General features: G+C 42.9%; 1 protein-coding gene across 7 annotated transcripts in view; it reads right to left on the reverse strand.

Moving 5' to 3' along the window:
• The window catches only part of LOC109093359 (zinc finger homeobox protein 3-like), a 251,763-nt gene that overhangs the window by 81,550 nt on the left and 156,146 nt on the right, over positions 1–14,067 (reverse strand). For all 7 annotated transcript variants that reach the window (XM_042761108.1, XM_042761109.1, XM_042761113.1 and 4 more), the window contains 2 exons: positions 5,262–8,346; positions 1,643–2,139 (listed from right to left, as the gene is read on the reverse strand). In XM_042761108.1, the coding sequence (XP_042617042.1) occupies positions 1,643–2,139; positions 5,262–8,310 (3,546 nt within the window). In that variant the 5' untranslated portion in view covers positions 8,311–8,346. The remainder of the gene's footprint in view (positions 1–1,642; positions 2,140–5,261; positions 8,347–14,067) is intronic.

Here is a 14,067-nt window from a genome sequence, read left to right on the forward strand (position 1 = left end):
ACTTACTCATGTAACTACTCATGTAACCGTCTTGAAATAGGGAAAACATGGAAGTGTTTGGTAGCTTCTAAATTCATCCCTGTTTGGATCCTAAGGAATGAATGGTGCTAAGCTAAAAGCTAGCATAGTGGCGCTGCATGCAACAGTGATTGAGTGCACGCATTGAGACGAAAGAGGTATGTATCAACTCGTCTAAGTTGAGGGAAGAACATAGTGGAATATGGAAAAACGGAAGCGAGTTCCTTTAAAAAAGAGGGGGGTGGGTGGTGTTGGCACAGTGGTTAACCAGAAAAATCAAAAATGGCACGTCATGCAGAAAAGGTTGCCGACCCCTGTTGTAGAGGGTTTATATACTGGAAACCTGCAATGAAGTCAGTGGTGAACTGGACTTAAGTCTTGGTAATTTTATATCAAGATTTAACAACATAGCTCTGCCTCTTTTTCAGCTGCCCTCACTTAGGTGGTGCTGGCAGGGAAAGTAATGTTAACCAAAAGCCAAATAGCTATTAAGCCATTGTTTTAAGCTATGTTTGGTAAGGTTAATAGCCAATGATGTCTGACCCTACTGTTTTTTTCTCTTTAAATACTCTGTTTCACCCTGAAGTATGTTAGAGTAGGTTGCAAATTCATGTTGTCTTCAAAGATGTTCACTGAATAAAATGCAATAAAATGTATAGTATATTTTTGTTCACTCTCAAAGGTTTAACACTTGAGAAAGTAAATAAGGTCAAGTAAGCATGGGCAGTGATGTACAGCTGAAATGGGTGGTATGAGAGTCAGTAACACATTGAGCATGTGAGAACAAGCGATAGATAGAGAGAAAGAAAGGGAGAATTAAGGAGAGAAGTCCCTGTGTGCAGTCGTGCCAGTCTAGGTTAAACACAGCCCGAGCTAGGCTCGCAGACACACAGGATAGGTGCCTAAATGGAATCAGGCCTGTTAGATTTATGGCCATTTGTTCAGAGAGTGTTCATCCATTGGCTATTATGGAATGATTAGAGTAGAAGGTGAAGCTCCAAGTCCGGTGAAAATCAATACGGCTGTCGAGAGCGATTCTGCCCTTCCCACTCCGAATGGTATTAGCACCAAACCTCTGTCTCTTCACACTTCTTCATCCTCTCTTCTAGCAATTTCATCAGCTGCCCTTCTCCCCACCCTGCTGACCTGCCATGTTCCTCCCTCCCTCTAAGTGCCCCTGTTCTCCCCTCTCCATTGCATGCGCATTAGACCTTAATATACTGCACCGGGCCATCGCTCATAGTCGGCCATAGAGATGGAAAGTGCTAGTCGATTCAGTCATACAGTATGCTGGAGGTGTCTTTAAAACCCATAGAAAGTCTAGCACTGAATATGCTAACTAGAAATATGCTACCCTGTCTCTTCCAAGTTGATCAGAGTTTCGGTCTAACCTCCCTTGACAAGCTATAAAGCATTTTGTTGTAGTAATGTACTGGGCAGCTCTGCCCAAAGTGAAATCTTATTGGTTCAAAACTTCACTTTTCCTTTATTTATTTATTATTTAAGCATTTTTTCTGAGATTGCTGAAATTAATTTTTGCTTTAAATGTAGACAGAAAAATTAATTGAGGCTGGATTACTTGTCACATGGCATTGGTTAGTGTAGGACCACCAGAGTCACTCACCTTGTACAGCTTGAGACTGGCCTCATGGCGGGAGTTGACCGTGTGCATCCTCAGTTTTTCCAGGCTGTTGGTATAGTAGTCACAGGCATTGCATTTGAGGTGCACAGGGTTGCCAATGGCCACACACTTGAGGCGCCACTCATTGCCCTTGCCGCCCTCCTTGATGTGTGCCACCAGCTGATACTTCTGCACATGTTTGTCAGTCTTGCAATGCAGCTGAAAGTTGGCCTTGAGCTGTGTGGTGTAGTGGCACAGCTTGCACTGGTGCGAGTCGCCCACCACCGCTCTCCACTCCTCCTCTGGGAGCGAGCGCTCGGCGCTCATGTGCAGGCCAAGCATGTCCAGGTTGTCGGTAGTGAAGCGGTTGCACACAGCGCACTGGAAGAGCTTGAGGGAGGGGTCACTGGTCTGGGATAGGCTTTCACCCAAGGTCATCAGCTCCTCTGAGACCAGCTGTCCCCCACCCAGGCGTAAATCCATTGCAATGTCCCCTCCAACTGAGAGCAGAAGACACAAAAGTGATCACTGTTCTGTCAGACAAAATATTGGTCTTTCACAAGTACACTGTCTCTTTTAAAATACAGCATTTAGCACTACTTTTAATTTTCCATTAATTTTCATCTGAGGCAATAAGGGACATATGGACACAGGGTCCAATAAAATGTAACAGTGAGGGTTGGGCATTTCATCTGTGCTGATTTTCCCTCCCTCATTTAAACTTCCTCAAGTTACAAGAATGTCCTGGGAAACAGGGAAAAGGTGGATAGTTCAGCCTTTTAACAAAGAGTCATGTTTGTCTGTGCAGTCAAAGTGGATTTGCTCTCCAGGATAATGTGCAAGTGTGTATTTATCTTCATAATTTTATTAAATCAAGATTATCCTTTCCTTTGAGCTTTCCTTTGAGAAAGAGTAAGGAGAGAGAGAGAGAGAGAGAGAGAGAGAGAGAGAGAGAGAGAGAGGTGTGGATTTACACAGTCGTGCACTTTCATAGCCCTGCCATTAAATCAACTCCAGAGGCTGTGAGCAGAGGCGCAAAAATAAAGTTATTCAATCATTACTGGAGATCTAAACAGTGCCCAAGCTACATTACTGTAAATCAACTACAAGCATCTTTTCACGAAATAGTAATATAAAAAATTAAATCTTCCTTCTTGAAGTGTTCTTGTTCTTTCACCTCTGATAGGGAACAAATCGATCCTCCTGCTCAAAGTGTTTGTATTTTTTATTTAATTTTTGTTTTAATTAATGTATTTTTAAGGAATGAAAAGAAGGTGTGGGAGCCAAATAAACTATATATTCAACAACAGAAGAACAAGGCATCAAAGAACAGCTTGAGGAAGACGCTAGAGGCTGAGATTTGGAGAAGAGGGATGCATAGAAGCTGTTGCCTCAGTTCGCTGATCTTCAATCTGTCACTGCCCAGATTGAGAGCACCCGCTGAACCAGTATGGCTTTACACTAAATTAATTCCAACAGCTCCTTTTATTTATTGGGGCAGCATGCAGCCTGCTCATTTCACCATTACCTTCAGCTTTTAGTGCAGGGTTAGAAAGACCTCTGACAATCTCCTACAAATCATTTTAAGATCCACCACTCTGAGGAACACTGTTTCTATTTATAATGCTTTCTCTTAATTTTAAAAATTCCATCTTTTTCAGCAGTTTTTAGGTTTTTTATGCCTCTTGTTGACCTTGTCTTTTCAGATTTGTTAAACTACTACTCTTTAGTACTCTTACAATGTGCATCGATTAACAAAGTCATTTTCTTTTCTTTCCATAAACCTCTCATGCAAATACCTTTAAATCTGTAGGTTAAGTTCAGTATTCATGATCTCTTAAGCATGTCTCGTAAGAACATAATTTGAATATTTTGCTTTTGTTAGACGATATCAATGTTTAAGTATAGCAGGGATTTTTTGGTTTGTTTTTTTTTTTTTTTTACAATGGAAGCATTATGAAAAACACTGGAGGCATTAATCTGAAAGGTTTTAGAAGTTGTACTTTATAAAAACCAAAACCAAAATAAATTTATATTATGATGACCAGAGTCCAGAGGTCTAATTTGTCACTTACAAGCAAATGCCTAAATCTGATATTTAGTTGTGTGAGACTTTAAACATAAGAAAGTGCACTGAACATGCCAGATTGTTTGTGCAATGACTCCACTGTTCTTTATAAGTCTTATGCCTGTCATTTCTTCCCTGTAATATGATTATTGAACATTCCCTCACCGGAAAACCAACCAAATGGCTAGAAGAGGGAGGATTAAAAAATAAATAAATACTACCAATAAAATAAGTATTAGTCACAGCAATCAATTCCTGTTTGTGTCTTAGAACTGGCAACAGTTTGAAACAAGTCTGTGCAAATTGTGGGCTTATAGCTGGCATGCCAAATTCTCTACTATTCTGCTGAATTACCCTCACTACGCCCCTTTTCCTTCCTTTTTTGACTATGGTAAATTATATAGCTGCAATTACAAAAGCAGGAAAAAAGGACAAGCCGGTATGCAGTGGTAGTTGCATAGTATTGACATGAAAACAGTGATTTTTGGTATGAGCCTAGAGTACAGGGCCATGTGGAACACTCCCCTGGCCCCAGTCTACTCCGTCACACTATCTTTCACGAGAAACACGGGGGCAGCAAAAGGGGGAATTTCCCAGCCAAACTGACCCAGATAGAATGACCCCTAGAGGATGCGAAAAATAAACCGAAGCTTGGGTGTTAAGAAGATGTGTGTGCCTGTCTTTCCTACTCGCTCACTCCCTCTTTTTCTCTGTACGCCAGTGTCTGAGTTGCGGAAGCTGAAATCTGCAAGACAAGTAAGCACTACATGAATATGCTTAAACCATATTCTCATAAACCTATTGTACCAGCTATGCTTTTTTATGTGTCAGCCTTTATACAAACACATATAGTCAAACTATTCTTCTTGTTTCAGGCATTAAACCAAGCATGTCTACATTAAAGAATCATGTCTTTATTTCAAGAAAATTAGATACTGAACATGTTGCCACAGAATTATTATTTTTTTCTCTAATGCTGTAAATCAAGTTAAATACATGTCACTCAAGTCAATTCAAGACTGAAGAGTTCACCTGTTTTATAAAGCATGATGACTCCCCCCCCCACTCCACACATTTTGCTTTCTGTACACTTAGATAAGTGGCCTTTATCTCTCTGCATACTGACACTCGCTTCCCTTCAAATACATTTCAGCCTTGCATGTGCCTATTTCGCTCTCCCTCACACACCTTCTTCAAAGCTGTTTAAGAGAGTGAGTGAATGTTAAACAAGGAAGGTGTGCCTGAAGGCTACAGGCATAGAGCTGTCAGCGTGGGGAAATACAGTGTTTGTAGCATGTGTTAGTATGGGTGGAGATAATAATGTTAGTGGGGGGGGGGGACTAAAATATTACATAGAATTAAAAAGAAAAAAAATCTATCACCCTTACAAGATAAAAAAAAAAAGTCAAATAGTTTAACAGGAAAGGCATTGTTTAAACAAACATCAAGGGCTCTTATATGTCTTTAAGAAATTGCAGATGAAAAGTTAAACACAGAGACAGTACACAAAACCCACATGAACTGTCATATGCGTCTGTAACTCATTAAACTCACCTAGTGCTGGGGCCATAGCCGCCATGTTGGGGTCCAGATGAAAACCTCCAAGCAAGAACTGGGCATCAGCTCCAGATGGGTCCATCTTAAGGCCCGGTGGCAGGCTCATGTTTTGGGTCAAGTAGTATTGGTACAGCTCAGCCTCTGAGGGTGAAGGCATGGCACTTAGACCAAGCCGGCCATGCTGCATTTGGGTCATGTTCTGCTGAAGCAGCATCATGTTGTGCATGTGTTTCTCGCTTGTCATGTGGATGCGCAGGTTACGTGCTACATTGGTCTCATAGTCGCACACCTCACACCGCCAGGTGGGCTTGCTTTTTGGCTTGGTAGGTGAAGGGGCACCACAGGGCCCTGCCATGTGGGTGGAGGACTGCACTGGATGATGGTGGTGACTAGGATGATGGCTGCTGGCCTGGGTAGCAGAAGAAACAGGTACCACCCCTCCAGGTGCATGCCCAAACACCTGTTCACCAGCGGTTGGAATAGTTCCTCCATTTTGTAATGTCTGCATGTTGTTAAGATGCTTGTCAGACTGCATATGAATGCTTAGGTTGCCTTTGGTGGTAGTGGAATAGTTGCAGACCTCACAGCGAAAGGGCTTGTAGCCACAAGTGTAGCTCTCCCCACGGGCAAGGCGAGGGTGACTCTGTCCACTGCTGCAGTACACACAGGAGCTTCCAGAGTCAGGGTGCTTCTCCTTCATGTGGGCCTCCAGGGTCTGCTGGTATTTGTAGTGCCAGTTGCACTTGGGACACTTCAGTGTCTTGCACGAATTCCGTGAGTGCATCATGGTCATATGGCCACCCAGTGAACGAGAGGAGCCTAGGACAGTATCACACTTCGGGCACTCCACCCCACTCCCTCCACTGCCCCCAGCCCCATGGTTCTGGGTGCATTCACTCATACCTGACATGTCACAAGCAACTGTGTGATGAAGGTGCATGTGAGCATTGGGTGAAGGGTGTGTGTGGTGGTGATGGTGGTGAAGGTGGTGGTGGTGGAGGAGGGCACTGTTGTCCTCATCTCCCTCTGCTGGGCATTCATTTGGTTCAGGAGCTGTGGCACTATCTCGATTGGCACTTTCCTCAGCAGCAGCATTGGATGCAAGAGGGGAGGATGTGCTCTCAGAGGAACATGCAGCCCCATACTCTTCACCCCCTCTGTCGGCGACTGCCGCCATTGCCGCGGGGACTGTAGACCCCTGGCAGTTAAAGCTCAGAGAGAGATCTGAAGTTGTCCTTCCACTGTCTGCAGCCATCCCGTCCTCTGACCCTCTGACAGACGAGGAGGACATGGAAGCTGAGGCTTTGCTGCTGAGTGCAGGACTGGCTGCAGAGAGACAAGCAGAAGGCTGGAGAGCGCTACTAGGCATTAATAAAGGAGATTTGGAGATGCTTTGGTTTGAGACAGCCAGTTCCCCCACAAATCCGCCACCGCTGCTGCTACTTCCACTACAGGCCACTGCAGTGCCTTCGTCCTCTACCTCTTCATCCTCTTCTTCTAAAAGAAGCTCATCCTCTTCCTCTGAGACCATCTCCTCACTGTGAAAGAGAACCTTTCTTTCACAGGTTTCTGAATCCCCATCCTCCCCTCTATGAGTCCCCTCTTTCCCCACAGACCCCTCTGTTCTCCTACCCTGCTTGGACAGAGTGTTGGAGTCTTTGGCTGGGCCTGGGGTAGAGGTATGGGAGGTTTTGGGGCTGCCAAGACCCCCCAGCGTGAGGAGGGCTTGTTGCTGGAGACACGTGTCAGAGTCTTTGTTGAGGTTATCACCTCCCACACTACTGCTGCCCCCTTCTAAATGAATCCCACTGAACGTGCCGTAGAAGCTCTGGCCTGAGTTCATGGGTATCAGGGTTGGCGGTGGAGGAGAGTTTTTATTTTTTGGTTCTAGGAAGCTAATGAGTGGTTCTTTGTCTTTCCCAATGCCCTGTATAATCGCAGATGCATGCTGGTGGCCTAAGAGCCTGCGCTCGTCCTCACACAGGGTCATGCGATGGTCATGGACTGCATGAGTGACAAAGGAGCGTGCGTAGCCGAAAGACAACTTGCAGAGGAAACACATGAGGATGGGTTTGCCTTTGCCATAAAGGGCCAGGCCGTCAAATTTGGAGAAATCCACGTTGTTGGGAACATCTTTGGATACGCAGGACTTCTTGGCAGACCCGTCACTGTTCAGGTAATCCTTGTTGCTTTTGTGCCGCACATCAAAGACGCGGAAACTGTGCAGGACAGGACTGAGGCCTGCCAGGGTTGAGGTATTGGGGAAACCTTGGTCTGAGGAGCCGAACCATTTTCCAAAAGACGAGGCTATATGAAACGTGTTGATGATCTGAGGGTACACCGAAGAAGAGGTCCCCGCAGGTTCCTCTGGTTTTCCCCCACTGGGGAGAGAGTTTGAAGGGAGCAGGCCTGGTTCCATGCTCCCATCGCTTTGGATCAGCTGGCTGAGACTCTCAACAATGTAGGCAGAGCCATCAGGCTGGTAGACTATCTCTCCAGCCAGGTTTTCCACATCACTACTCTCCTCTTCCTCCTCTTCCTCTCCTTCTTCGCTCCCACTCTCTGTGGCTCCCCTCCGATGGGAGGGCTGTTGCCGCATGAGCATGGGCATGCCCCCTCCACTTGGCACCATAGGTACACCAGGGAAGGGCTGCAGACTAGGAAAACAGCTGTCAATCTCCATTTCATCCAATTCTTCCAAGTCTTCGTCCTCTTCTCCACAGCTCACTCCCTCCTCCTCCTCCTCCTCTAATCCCTCTCTTTTGGGGTGTAGCCGTCTGGTAGTGGAATTATCGCTGGGAGCCTGTGACAGTGTTTGCTGCTGCTGTTCTCTTACAGCCTCACAGGGTGTGCTAGGATTCTGGAGCTGGGCTGAGTGGGATGCAGAGAGAGACAGAGGCTCCAAGGAAGGGGGCTGGTTACAAGGTGGGACCTGTGTGTTAGGGTGATCGTTCCAGGGTTGTGGATGGTGCTGCTGCTGGGATGTGGCGGAGGAGCCAAGCCCATCGTCTGTCCCAGAAACCACGGGAGACTCACAGCTTTCCATGCTGATGCCTACATGAGGCGTTCATCGCATCCAGGCCTGATGAGAAAAAAGAGAGAGAGACAGGTTTAAACTACTGTTTGAAATGTACAATGTCTTGTGAAGTCTTGTGAAGTTGATTTTTTTTTTTTAGTGAAACTGAACATTCAACCAGACATACAAAGCATCTTGATAAATGGTGAAGCTATGTACACGTACAGTGACTGCGGAGCAGCTTAATGTATAGTAGATTAGATGAGAAACAAAAGTCTGAGATATAATGGTGGAAAATGACAGAGTGCTCATTAGGTTAGATTAGGTACTTAAACACAATACCTCAGACAAGCACTAATAAGGCAGCTCAGATGCCTCATCCTGTCATATCAGCCAGTTACCATCTTTTATCTAGACCTTCCACACAACACCCGGTGTCTTCTATGTTCCAAGTCCTGCATACATTTTTTTTTTTTAATTAACGTTGAGTATGAGAAACACAGTAACAGAATAACTTGGATGGATAAAAAAGCTCCATTGTGCTGCTAATTAGACACAGTGAAACCCACCATCAGCACATGATCCATCTCACACCCGAAGAAATAACTGAAGGTTACAAAAATATATTAGCCATGCTTTTTTAAGACCTCCATTATAGAGAGATCCCACACACAGAACACACTGCATGGATAGATCATGCCAATATGATGCATTTAGAAGATTTATTTTTTAAGCTTAAAATACAACAGCAATGTTGGTACTTCAAATGATGTACGTATAGATCTAGCATCCAATAACCCGCATGCTTAGCCTGGTTTTAAACACTCCTCTGCCTCTGAAATAATAAATGACAGCGAACTTTCCAAAGGGGAGTGCTGCCCCGAGCAACGAAAGAACCATGAGCAGGCCACAATTTCAAGCAGGTGATAAAGGAGATAAAATGATAGCAAGAGATACTGCTGAGCTAATAATTTTAATAAAGGGATGCAGGCAGCATTGATTAAAGGGGGCAACCGGACTGAAACCAATAACTCTGGCCTGCCCTTTCACCCTCCATTGCTGAATATTACATGAGCAAAGTTTCCCGGCAGCACGCTAACCACCGCGTCCTGCCTGATTAGCACATTCACTCCCTCTACTTGATTTATTTACTTGCTTACTTAGGGATGCAAATTTCAGCAGTGATCAGACACTGTGTCTGCAGCCCCACAACAACCAAATGTATTAACATGAGTGTGTTTGGCTGGGGAGATTGATAATGTTTGACTCCCTCTTCATGAATTTGATGAAAATTTGAGACCCCTCAAGTCATGCCTACAAAGCCGCCCACTCCCTCCCCCACCCGTGTCAAACAATGACCATTTTTTGTGTGTGCATGTGTGTGTTTTGCTAATTTGTTAATTATGTTGGTTTAATTCAGGATTATTCTACGTACATGTCTACAAAATTAACTCAAAATCACAGAATTACAGTACTAACAATGTGTACTTTGTCTAATTAAAAAAACACCCAATAAATAATGAGGTTATTATTCACTATTAAAACATGAAGATTAAGTACACAGAGTTGTAAATGGTTAAAGTGCTTCTCTATCATCCCAATGCAAAATAATTAAGTGTTACACTATTATGAAGTCAATCAGCATCAATACGTTTAAATTCAACAACTGACAGAAGTCCAAAAATAACATTCCAGTAACCTGTTCCTATTATGCCCCCCTCAACGCTGCTGCAGCATTATGGAATTGTGTGTAATCGATAGAGTAAAGAACTACTTAAATTGTTAAACACAAACAGCTAAAAGATTATGATTCAGGCAATCACAAATGGTCATTCCTGAAAATCTGCCATGATATGCTTTTCATTTAAAGCAAATGAGATGGTTTCCTTTAAAGAATTAAACAGTGCTAGAGAGTGGCGGCCCATGCCGTCTGGGCGTGTCTGCTTACAGAAAACAGGATTGCCCTTTAAAATGGAGATGGTCTAATTCAATAACCTGCAGTGGTTACTGATGTGCAATAGGATTGTCTGGAGTCTGCCAGTCGCAGATGGGCAGGCAGATATAATGTAGTTTGTCCGCTCAAGATCTGCTTCCGAAGCAACACCTGTTTAAAGAATCTTTAAATCTCTCCCCTAACCTAACGAAAGCTCAGACAGAGAAGCAGAAGCATACAGGAAATGCATATTAGGCCTTTCTCTCATCGTATATAAAAGCACCTTCTGCCAGTCAAACACTCGTAAAAACAAGTATAAAACATCAGTTTCCTTTATATCCTACACATTCTGTCATCAAGGGCTCATCTTCATTAAACAATCTGCACTTCATGCACAATCATGAAGTTGTGAGGCAGTAATTCCAGGGTTTCTTAGAGGAACAGAAACTCTTCTCAACTCAAATTAAGCAGAATAGAAAACATTCCCTCTTAACCTGCCAAACAAAGTACATATGTTTTTTAACGATTAAAAAAAAAAAAAAAAAAAAAAAAAAAGAAGAAGCACAGTACATAACGAACACTGTCAGAAGCTGGGTCTGGATGTCATTTAGAGGGGATAGAAAATGAGATAAGTTTTTATTTATGGGCCTTTTCATTTGGTGGGATTTACTGGCTGAGCAAGGATGGAATTAAAGGCTAAGGACCCATCTGATTATAAGCACGCACAATCACATGCCCAGGGGCCATGCCTCCAGAGGCCCAGTGCTCCCTACCCTCTCCTGGGGAATTAACTCCTGCTCTGCCCCAGCTGAGAACCGCCGTGGGGTGCGGCCTGACCCCCACAGCCCACCCCCAGCACCTCTCAATATGTAAAGAACGTATCCTTCCAGAGACTATCAGAGGAACAAAAAAGCTTCATCATCACCTCCCTGTGGTCTGCAGCAAGCACCGCTTTTCTTTTCCCATCTCCCACCAGATCTAGCCATCACACAGGCTGGCCACTACAGGGTTAGGGCGCTTATTGAAAAATCAATGGCATAAATGCTAGGCAAGTTACAGGAAGATGTGGGAACGGAAGGTTCCTATTGATAAAGCAGGGAGGGCCTCCTGATATTGCACAAAGGATGTATTCACTGAAGCTGGGTGAGAAGGCTTTATCTTTGAAGTATAAGCCAACTGAATCGCATATATGTGTGGAGAAACTGTTCACCCCACTGCTGCATTATCAATCTTAATGCTAAAATGCCTGAGTTTTGCCTAGTTAAAAATAAAACAGAAACTACAACTAAAACATACGTGAGCTGCCAGAATATCTGTGTCAATCTGCACATGACATAGCTGAATACATGAGCATAAATAAACATAATACAAATAAGTATATCTCAAAATACTCTAAATAATTATAAATATAATTAAATAAATGTTTTTTTGACAGCATGTTGTTTGTTGTTAATATAATATAATATAATATAATATAATATAATATAATATAATATAATATAATATAATATAATATAATATAATATATAGAAAGAATAACTTCTAAAGACAATTATAAAATAAATAAAAATAATAAGTATTATTATTATTATTATTATTATTATTATTATTATTATATAAAAATGTCTAATTTCCTAAATGATTAATGACATCAGTGACAGAATGTCATGAGTCTTCTATAATTCAAAAGCACTTCTGCAGTAGTTCCACACTGGGTATTTTGAGTCAGCACCATTTATATAATTTCAGCTTTATTAGTGAGCAAAGGTAAACTGAAAAATTCCTCCACCTCCCTTTCCTCGTCCTGAACGTTTAATGTAGACACAGCGACACTTCAGAGGAGTTGCTGTGTCAGAAGGCAAAAAGTCACCTCAGGTCGATGGCACTCTGGCTGTAAACACTGCTTCCCGTAAAATCAATGATCTTTAGTTCAAGCTATCAGTCTGTGCAACAGAAATAGCAGCGGCTGTGATGACTGAGGCTGTGGAGAGAGGGAGGAAAAGTGATAGAGAGAGAAAGAGAGATCAGTGCAGTGTGGATGTGGGCAAGGGATGAGAGAGCACAGCTATCTGCTGCTACTGTGCACAGCTCTACTGCCAAACACAGCACTGAACACGGGACTTAACACAGTTCCCAGCATGCATCTCTCCCAGAGCCACAGCCATTAGTGAGTGAGGCCCAAGCACTCTACCTGCACGCTGGCACTAGTTAATAGATTATGTTTGTTGTGGAAATGGGAGGTACTCCTCTGTGACTTTATGTAACAGTAAACATCTGCAAACTCATCTGTTACTAATTGGTCTCTGGCCTGAACACAAACGAATTGATTCTGAGGTATCAATAGCGTTCTCTGTTCTGGGGTCTGAAACTGAATCTTGGTGATAATTTTCGCTCTCGGGTAACAGCATAAGATCTGTAAACGCAATCAATGTAGCAAAACAAAGGGAGCATAAAAATGTTTTCCTGACAAAGTGCGTGATGCAACGTCAGGCTGCTTTTAGCGCCATTTATTCAACCAATGAAATCTGGAGCGGGTTTAAAGGCAGCTGAAGGGGAATCCACGCGCTGGCAAAGTGTCTCATCACTTTTGGTGAGTGCAAAAGAAACAGGCTCCTCTGTGTAATTAGAAGTGGTTAATTAGCTGTGGGTTAATTACTCAGTTCGGAGGGGAAAGCTGGCAAAAAAGAGCTGGTGGGGTGGTAGAGCGAGGGGAAAGTGGCGAACACGCAGTAGGAAGCTCCCAGTCTCCTGCCAATTAGCAGTCAGCATGGGGGGCTGGCAAAGGAATGGGGGCGCGAGTACAAATGAGCTTCACACCAGCCCACTTGCAGCCACAGAGCTAATATCACACTCAACATATCCACATTTCCCTATTAAAAATGCATACTGTTGGAGATTCTCCACTCACTGTTGTTTTTGGTAAGCGCTTCCATTTGCCCAACAGCCACACGTTTCTTCCCGACATCGTATGCAAAGAAAAAAAAAAAGAAAAAAGATTTTTTTCACTACAAAATCCAGTATGGTCTTATTATATTACAGGCATATTATAGTGTAGGAATATTTATCAAGTTAAAATATGCCTACATAATATAAACTATATGAAAATAAAATTTAAAAATATATTATTGTTATTAAAAAATAATAATAATAATAATAGTAATATGAGATGTCGTTTCGAGAACAGTAAAATAATTCTTGTTTTGGCCCCTGCATGCTGCCTTTCCCCCTCTTTTTCTTAACAAATCTTACAGTAAAGTAATAACACATTATTTGCCTCCACCTTCCCCAGTGGTTGGTTCAGATAAAGCTTTGTGTTTTGTAAGTGCATAAATTATCTCAGGGATAAAGGTATTGATGTATAATCAGAGATGAGTGATCATGTTCGTGCTGCACAAAGCCCTCCATTCACCCCCAGGCACATTGAGTGCGCACAGCATGCTCCACAACACAGGAGGGAGGAGTGGAAAGAGCCTACTTACTTCTCAGAAAGACAGAGGGTGCATTTGCTTGTTTACCTCTTCTGAAGAATGTTGTGTTTTCATGTGCCTGCCTGTACACTTTGCATGTGTGAACTAGATCAATTCGAACAAACAATTAATCACAGGATGTTTTCTCCACATGCATACTGAAGGCGTGTTTAGGATGTCTTCACTCCAAACCCAACAGATGAGTTCTTGAAAAAAATACCAAAAAGCATTATGACTTGAAACTTGCATGTTCAAAGGTAGAGCAAGAGATGGTGTGACAACAAAAACACACAAATCATAACAATATCAGACTGCATTCCTAATAAAAGGTTACGTGAGTGGGTGACGATACTATGCTTTGACAACAAATTTGGTTTAAAAAAAAAT

This window comes from Cyprinus carpio, chromosome A7, assembly GCF_018340385.1.
Source record: "Cyprinus carpio isolate SPL01 chromosome A7, ASM1834038v1, whole genome shotgun sequence".
NCBI classification, from domain to species: Eukaryota; Metazoa; Chordata; class Actinopteri; order Cypriniformes; family Cyprinidae; genus Cyprinus; species Cyprinus carpio.